The 9,187-nt window shown below is 45.1% G+C and overlaps 1 protein-coding gene across 1 annotated transcript in view; it reads right to left on the reverse strand.

Annotated features, from left to right (window-relative positions):
• Positions 1–8,959, reverse strand: part of CMTM8 (CKLF like MARVEL transmembrane domain containing 8) — a 45,075-nt gene extending 36,116 nt beyond the window's left edge. The window contains exon 1 of the mRNA XM_033165853.1: positions 8,730–8,959. Coding sequence (XP_033021744.1) covers positions 8,730–8,918 — 189 coding nt within the window. The 5' untranslated portion in view covers positions 8,919–8,959. The remainder of the gene's footprint in view (positions 1–8,729) is intronic.
• Between the last annotated feature and the right edge of the window lie 228 nt (positions 8,960–9,187).

Genomic DNA, 9,187 nt, shown 5'->3' on the forward strand with positions numbered 1-9,187 from the left:
CATGAACAGAGTTGAGAAAAAGACCTTAATCCTATTGTTCTACAAACCTATGAATACAGAATCAACCCCTTCAGTGCTAAGTTTCAAGAAGTTCAGTGAATAGAATAGTTTCTGATTGTTTGGAGTGGAATGGATCTAATAAATCTATTTAAATTGTTATTATTAAGGTAGTGATTATTTTTCTCCTTCTTAAGTACAACAGAAAAGTTGTCCAAATATGAATGATTAACCTATTAATCTGGGGTTAAAAAAGCTAATATGAAAAGTTGTTATTCTAAAAATCTTCATCTACTTGCATATTAAAGTTATACCAGCAAGAATTAGACTTTATGTAGAAAACTGTGATTTAAATCAAGCCTTACTGACTAGTGATTTAAATCGTGATTTAAATCAGTTTGATTTAAATCAAATCCACCCTGATAGTATTCAAATCATTTATCCAAAAGGCCCCCAGAGTTTATTACAAAAATCAGGAGTAAAACAGTCCCTGCCCTCAGAATAATCCCTAGTTTGTGTTCAGTAGCAATGATCCAATTTAAAAATAAAATATTTTTACACTTAGCCAGTGTTAGAAACTCAGATATGTAAGCTAGGTGCCAAATGGCTCCATTAACCAGGGTTGCAGCCACCAAAACGGAATGCCCAGTTGCCATTTTGGGGCCAGGCGGCTCGAAAGCCATATTGAAAAACACGACTTTTTGGTTCCTGAAATTCATTCCGATTGTGCAGATAAAATATAACTGATAGAATTCTACAGGATGGGGTATTAGTGTGTGAAAACAGTCCGGATCCAAGGATCCTCAGGTATGACACCTCCAGAAGGCGGAGACGTCAGGTGACATCCTGGCGCCCAGGCGTCTTCACCTGGCTGCGAGCGGCCAATAGCCAGGTGCAAAATGTAGCTGGCACCTGGCGGATTTCGAACGCTGCTCTTAGCTCTAGATTAACTTGCACTCTTTTAACTAAGAAGATAACAACATGTTACTAAAGGTACAATAATGGCACCAAACAAGACATCCCTGAAGGCCTTTTTTGGCGGTCTCAGCAACATTTGATATCCCGTTCCCCACCAACAGCCCTCCTGGGCTTTGAGAAGGTGGCATGAGGTCTCTAACAGGGTCCCAGAGTCATCCTGTCTCCTTGCCAAAGTCTAGTTAGAACTTTCCCATCTTTGGGAAGAAGGTAGGAGGGCTCTAGGACCCTGCCAGAGTCTCACCACCTTCTTCCCGTGCAATAAGGCACTATTTTAAAGGTGTACTTGACGAGGAAGAGGAACACAGCGCCCCAGCTATGAATTCAATGTTGAAGTACTCTTGCAGCCCACTTGGTATGAAAAGGTGGACCACCCTGAGCTAGAGGAATGCTGTTGCTGGAGGTAGCTTGGTGTATGGTTTCATCGTTTACAAGATATAGGCAATAACTGCAAAGAAGAGCATAGTGAAGGTGATCACAAACACTGGCATGGAATCACAAAATTGTAGAGTTGGGAGGGACCACGAGGGCTATCTAGTCCAACCCCCTGCAATGCCAGATTCTTTTTTTCTGACTTGTGACTCGAACCCATGATCCTGAGTCACATGATCTATCAAATGAGCTATCTCAAAATTTCAGAGCAACTGTCCCTCTTCACTGTCTGTGACTATTTTCTATTTTGCTGCAAGGAATCAAATGTGTGTTGTTGTTGTTGTTGTTGCCGTAATTATCATGGAGAATTTCTACCCATCCATTTCTGATGATTTCCTTCGAAGCAGCTATGCAAAATAACCAAATCAGTGAAGATGGGGACTCCTGCTCCAAAAGAATCCCACAGACTTAATCAAAATATTGCAAACAATTCCTATAGATTGCAGCCATTATGTGCTGCAAATATGAATAATAACTACCTGCAAACAACAACAGTTTTATGAAAGAAGAGCAAAGCAACTTTGAGAATTCAGCCGCAAGTTAGGAGAACACTTTGAAGAAGAGTGTTTTGGGGAATACAAAACAACAAAGTTTGGTATCTGAACTATTTTAAAGATGTACTTGACGAGGAAGAGGGACACACACACACACAGCCCTGGCATAAGAATTGCAGCTTTAGTCAACATTTTGTAAGATAGTTCTTCACCCGCCCTATTCCCAAAGTTCTAAAATGCCTCTGTTTCCTATCAGGCTGCTTTTGTTTGGAAGCCATGAGGAAGTGAGTTGAGCGTTCCACCAACCCATTGTTTTATCTGCAAAGCCAACAGCAGCTTTCCACTCCCAAGGCATCAAGGTAGACGTGATCAAGCAAACAGCCTATTTACATCATCAAAGCCAAACAGTCAAGTAGAACAATTCGTAAAAGGTATAAAGGAGGACTTGCAAAAAAAAGAGAGAGGAGCAGAACAAAGGGTTTTAGATCCCCTAATCATTAACCACTTAAAATTAATTTGTGCTAGGGGTGAGCACCCAAAACACACACAGCACTCTTTATAATGAGCTAAAGCACCGACGGTCAAGATCATAGCAGGAATGTTTCCGACTTTATATTTACATAGCCTGACATAACTAGCTTATGGATCACTGTTTGCAAATAACAGCATTTTCTGCTGTTTTGAATGTTTCTGTTTTGCGTAGCGAGATGTCAGAAGTATATGTTGAACGCATTCAAACAGAAAGCACCCCGGTCTCTCTAATAATGCTCGGGAACTTTGGCAGAACACAGCACTGAAGGCGTGGTGGCAGTTAATAAGTGTGGCAGGAGAGAGAGTGATACCTCAAGAGTACACTATGGAACAGGCTTTAGAAGAGAGGTTCTGGATGTGTAAATAACCTGTTCGACAAAGGCCCAGGACAAAAACAAAACAGAACAGTTACAGTTACTACTTGATCTGTGTGGGCAGATCTTCAGACTCACACTGCGTTCCCATGAAGTAACAACATTTCCCCCGCAGGAGCATTCTTGATACCATTGCAGATAAATTTAAATGCATTTATTTATTCTAAAGAAATAAAACATTGGGCTTTAAGCAGCCCTTTTTCTATGCCAGTCATGGTTACTCAGGCATGCTGAAACCAAACCAAAAGTTATTCTGCCTTCAGCGTGGTCCTCAAAAAAGATAACTTTTGCACAAACTACTTCAATGCAAAACAAAACCAAGAGTTTCAAACTGCTTCCCTCTGAAGAGTTGCAGCGAAGGTAATTAGCTGCTGCTGTAGCACTTGAAAAATATGAAAAAATCAGCAATAATAAAATTAGAGTTACCTGCAAATCCCATGAACCTTTCAAGAAGAAAGAATTGTTTTATTTCAGGATGCCTTTTTTTTAAGTTTGGTTATCAGATGATGGGCTTTGGTTGCTGCTATTTTTATCAATGTGATTTCAGGATTTTATCAATGCAACCTGAGGGCTGTTTCATTTTGTTTTGGTCGCTTAAACCATGTATGCCATCTTGGGTATATCTGTACAGTGCTAGAACTGAGGTCTCAAATTTGTGTCCGGGATGAGCAATGGATTAGGTGGAGGAGAATGAGACTGACTCGATCCAGACAAAAAAGAAATGCCCTTAAGTGATAGGATTGCCGATCTTTGGATAGGAACAGAGTCCATTCTGGATGGGGTTATACTCCCCTTGAAGAGCTAGATCTGCAGTTTGTGGATACTAGGCTCCCTGTATCACTTAAGAGTCTTGAAGAACCAAGGGGCAGCTGTGGTCAGTGCTTTTGCACGGCTTAGGCTACTTGCCAACTGCATGCATTCCTGGAAAAGGGGGAGCCGGCCAGGGTCACATTTACCTGAATCAGTGATGGATTACTGTAATGCTCTCTATAAGTAAGTGGGGCTGCTTTTGAAGACTCTTTGGAAACTCCAGCACAGGAGTCAGCAAACTTTTTCAGCAGGGGGCCGGTCCACTGTCCCTCAGACCTTGTGGGGGCGCTGGACTATATTTTGGGGGGGAAAATGAACAAATTCCTATGCCCCACAAATAACCCAGAGATGCATTTTAAATAAAAGGACACATTCTACTCATGTAAAAACACGCTGATTCCTGGACCGTCCGCGGGCCGCATTTAAAAGGCGATTGGGCCACATCCGGCCCCCGGGCCTTAGTTTGGGGACCCCTGCTCTAGCAGATACAAACTAGCATGTATTTTGACCAGGGTCATTTTTTCCCTCATCATGCAAGTCAGTTGCTATATCAGTTGCCTTCTGTTCTGCTTTTTATTCCAATTCAAAGTACTTATTATTTACTTTTTAAGCCCAAGCAGTATGGAACCTCCAGCACCATCATGCTTCTCCGCTCAGATCAACGGGAGATCTTGCATTATTACCACCAGTAGCTGGTGAGTGTGCGAATGAGGGCACTTAGACCCTGCAGGACAGGGGTAGGCAACCTAAGGCCCGGGGGCCGGATCCAGCCCAATCGCCTTCTCAATCCGGCCCGCGGACGGTCTGGGACTCAGCATGTTTTTACATGAGTAGAATGTGTCCTTTTATTTAAAATGCATTTCTGGATTATTTGTGGGGCCTGCCTGGTGTTCTTACATGAGTAGAATGTGTGCTTTTATTTAAAATGCATCTCTGGGTTATTTGTGGGGCATAGGAATTTGTTCATTCCCCCCCCCCAAAAAAAATATAGTCCGGCCCACCACATGGTCTGAGGGACGGTGGACCGGCCCACGGCTGAAAAAGGTTGCTGACCCCTGCTGTAGGACCACCCAGGCTCTGGGGTTCCTTTATCTGTGACTCCTGATTGGTTCTGCTCCCTGATGGCATCCAGGCAAAGAAATGTTCCAGCATGCCTATAAGTCCCTTGCGGCACCCTAGTTATGGTACCATCTCCCTGGAGAGGCACAACTGATGCCCACTTTCTTGTATATCTAATGCCAGGCCAAACTTGTTTTAATTCTCCAAAGCCTTCAAATTTTTATCTTGCCTAAGACGTTTTATCACTGCTTGTCTTAGCCACCGTTTTAAAATATTGTATTGATTAATGTTTGTTTTTACAGTATTTCAAAATCATGATGGGACAAATCATGCAAATGTATTTGGTATGACACATAGGGTTGCCACCTTTGTTCTGGAAAAATGCAGGGGGCGGTTGGGGGTGATTTCTTTCTTTCTTTCTTTCTTTCTTTCTTTCTTTCTTTCTATCTGGTGCTGAAGTGACTTCAAAGCAATCCATTACAATCTACTTCAGATACCTGCATGCACACGAAAGCTCATACCAGGAACAAACTCAGTTGGTCTCTAAGGTGCTACTAGAAAGAATTTTCGATTTTGTTTTGACTATGGCAGACCAACACGGCTACCCACCTGTAACCATTACAATCTACTGCAGCCTAACAGGATGGCCCCTCTGGAATTTGTCACATGCGCACAAACACACAAACATGAATTTGTAAATCTGTCTGTGCTTGGCTACTCAGAGCTTAAATACATTACTTTTCACACACCTTTTCAAACACATGCATTTGGAGAAGGTCGCTAACTTGGCAGAGAGAGAGAGATGATCTGAAATACAGCACAAAACTGTATCAATACAGGACATAGCATTTTACATTGAAATATGGGACAATCCTGTATTATATAGAGCAGGCACCAACCCTAAACTGACACGCCCAGTTTCACACTTCTGTCTCCCTTTTTGGTAACGGTTTCATCTGCTTTTTTAAAAAAAAAATACAGGCAACTCCCCATCTATGCATATTCAAGTCATCCGCAACCATGCACTTCGCCACAAACCCGGAAGCGGCAAAAACTGGCCTAAAAGAGTGCAGAAATGGCATCTAGCAACTCCATGAGCATTTGCAAGTGCAATTCCAGGAGGCCTCGAGGCCTGCGGAGAGATGGGAGCTTAAGCAAGGAGGTTTGGAGGGAGCGACGGTGGTGTTTGCATGCTTTCCCCCCCATGGGTGTGCCTCAGAATGTAACTCCCGCATCAATGGTGAGTTGCCTGTACACTGGTACCTTGGTTTAAGAACAGCTTAGTTTATGAACAACTTGGATTAAGAACGCTGCAAACCCGGAAGTAGGTCTTGTGGTTTGTGAACTTTGCCTTGGAAGCAGAACATGTTGAGTGGGTTCCATTTGTAAATTGAGTCCCCCACTACTATGGGAAAGCACGCCTTTGTTTAAGAACGCTTTGGTTTAAGAATGGACTTCCGGAACGGGTTAAGTTCGTAAACCAAGGTACTACTGTATTACAATTTAAAAACCTTTCTATTGTTGGGTTGTGCTCCAGGCTACCTGCTCAAGACAGAAAGGCAGCATATAAATATTTTTCTTTTTTAAAAAATTAAAGAAAATATGGGTAACATAAACACCTGCTGCTGTAGTCTACTGTACTTCCAATTCACTATACAGAGGTACCTCGCAAGACGAATGCCTCGCGCAACGAAAAACTCGCTAGACGAAAGGGTTTTGCGTTTTTTTAGGCGACTCGCAAGACGAATTTTTCTATGGTCGTGCTTCGCAAGACGAAAACATTTTGCGATTATTATTTTTTGCACAATGCATTCCTATGGGAAATCGCACTTCGCAAGACGAAATTTTCACAAATACGAAACGACTCGCGGAACGAATTAATTTCGTCTTGCGAGGGGCACCACTGTACTATACTAAGGTAAAAGGTAAAGGACTCCTGGACGGTTAAGTCCAGTCAAAGGCGACTATGGGGTTGTGGCGCTCATCTCGCTTTTCAGGCCAAAGGAGCCGGCGTTTGTCCACAGACAGCTTTCCGGGTCATGTGTCCAGAATGACTAAACTGCGTCTGGCGCAATGGGACACCGTGATGGAAACCAGAGTGCACAGAAACGACGTTTACCTTCCCGCCGCAGCAGTACCTATTTATCTACTTGCACTGGCGTGCTTTCAAATTGCTAGGTTGGCAGGAGCTGAGACAGAGCAACGGGAGCTCACCCCATTGCGGGGATTCGAACCGCCGACCTTCCGATCGCCAAGCCCAAGAGGCTCAGTGGATTAGACCACAGTATAGTATAATACTATACTACTACACACCTTGATAATGGGAGTTGTTCAAGAAACCTCTGCGCTCCCATCTCTGGGCTCTCCTACAGCACACATTCTTGGGGGGGGGGGATATTTAGGCTGTTAGGCACATTCCTGGGAAGTTTTCTTCCTCTTCACTACTAAAGGCTTAACAGAATGCCATTCTGGCCGTAGGTACTGAAGTGCTTAACAGGAGATAAAAGACTGTTGTGAATGTGCCCAGCCAGCCTATCTTGAGTTATTCAGGATTCACCTGACACCAGGATTCTAATCTTGCCTCAGGTGACCTATTACGGGCAACAATAACCTGTCCAGCCTACAACCACTTTAGCACCTCCATTTCAACAAAGAAAACAACAACCAGAGGAAATGGCCCTAAGGAGCTTCTTATTCAGATAGCTGGGGGAAAGGAGATCCCCCCCCCCTTACTCCAGGGCATAGGTTCTTTGTCTAACTCTCTGCTGCCCAAATGATCTGTCAGGCTGGAATGAATTTGCAACAAGTTGGGAGAGGTGTGTTAAGAACCGTCAGTGGACAGCAAGCACAGAACAAAGCTCAGGTAAGAAACAGAAATGGAGAGAGGAAACCGTTCTTTGGTAGATTTGAAAGCAACCATCTGTATTACTCCTGCATCTTCCAGATCTCTCATAACAAAATAAAGGAACTGAGGTCCCTTAGCAGTTAAAATGATCTTAATGCATGAATCCTTCTCCCCTCCCCCTTTCTTCTTCCCTTTTAGGGGGTTGCTCACAGCAAAAAGTTACAATGAAGAAACAGTATCCTATTTCCACATCACAAATGGTATCTCCAAACAAGCGTTACACCTGTTCAGTTGTATCTAAATCAGTTCTTATTAATTGGTGCGGGGTTTTTGACTAGCTCACAATGCTCAAGTCTTGCCACTTTTAAAGCAATGGGCGTGCCTCTGAGCATATATAAAGTCATTTTCTTCTCTCTTCCCCCATCCACTACAAGCCACACATGTTGATAGCTCAGTCGGCAGAGCATTAAACTCTTAATCTCAGGGTTATTGGTTCGAGCCCCACATTGGGTGAAAAGATTCCTGCGTTGCAGGGGGTTGGACTAGATGACCCTCGGGGATCCCTTCCCATTTGGATTCTGTGAAATATTCCAAGTCCAAGGGAAGTGCAGGGACGGATCTCTCTCCCTTGCACCCCAGCTTTATTTTATAAACACATCCCGTTCCAAAACACTCCGGGGGCAGAGACAATTCCATGTGAGAGAAGCTTCAGATACTTGATTTTATTGCATTTTCTACTTTACACCTGCCCTGGGAACTGAACCCTTCTGCCTAGGGGCAGGGAGAGCTATGCACTGGGCTAGAAGTGGCAACACCAAGAAGCATTTGGACATGTGTTTGTAACAGGAGCGGAAACCTAATTATAATAATTATTTTTTAATTGTATTAAATTTAATAATTTGGATAGATTTGTTAAAATTTGGAAAACTAATAAAAATTATTTTTTAAAAAAGAGAGAGAAATGTACTGGCGAGGGGGATGTGGACAAGAAGAAGAGCGGAAATAGCAACCGTGTCTACTCGGAAGTAAGCTCCATGGAACTCAATGGGGCTCCCTCCCGGATAAAGTGGCAGGTCCGGGTTGTGCAGCCGAAGATCGGTCCCAGCGAGCGCGGGCTGTGGCTGCAGCAGCTCCTAGTCCTGCGCGGCGCACGTTTCCTCGCGAGCAAGCGAGACGCGCTGCTGCTGCTGGTCCTCAGCTTGGGCTACTTACAATCTCGGCCACCATGAGGATCCCGGGCAGCGTCCTCAGGAACTCGCGGTCGTAGGCGAGCGTGCTGGAAGCGGACGACCAGTTGGCCGTGAAGGAGCTGCTGGCGGTGGTGGTGACGGTGTGCGAGCGTGAGCGCTCCTGCGCCGGGTGGCGGTGCGGCTCGTGGTTCGGCTGCTGCTGCTGCTCCATCGTCGCTTCGGCTCCCGGAGGAGGGCCGCCGCCCGAGCCAGGGCGCCGCCGCCGCCGCCGCTCCCCGCAAAGTCAGGCCAGCCCGCTCCGGACTCGGTGCCGCCCGCTCTGACCACCTGAGGCGAATTGCGCGCTGCTGCGCTGCTCTGCAACAGCCCCGGGACGAAGCGCCTGAGGGGGAAGCGGCGGCGGCGGCTTTTGTGCGGCGCCTGTGAGGAAGCCGGTCGACGGGACTCCAGGGGGCAGAGCTAAGGAGCCGGGCGCGCGGG

The sequence above is a fragment of the Lacerta agilis genome, chromosome 12 (genome assembly GCF_009819535.1).
Source record: "Lacerta agilis isolate rLacAgi1 chromosome 12, rLacAgi1.pri, whole genome shotgun sequence".
Classification (NCBI taxonomy): Eukaryota; Metazoa; Chordata; class Lepidosauria; order Squamata; family Lacertidae; genus Lacerta; species Lacerta agilis.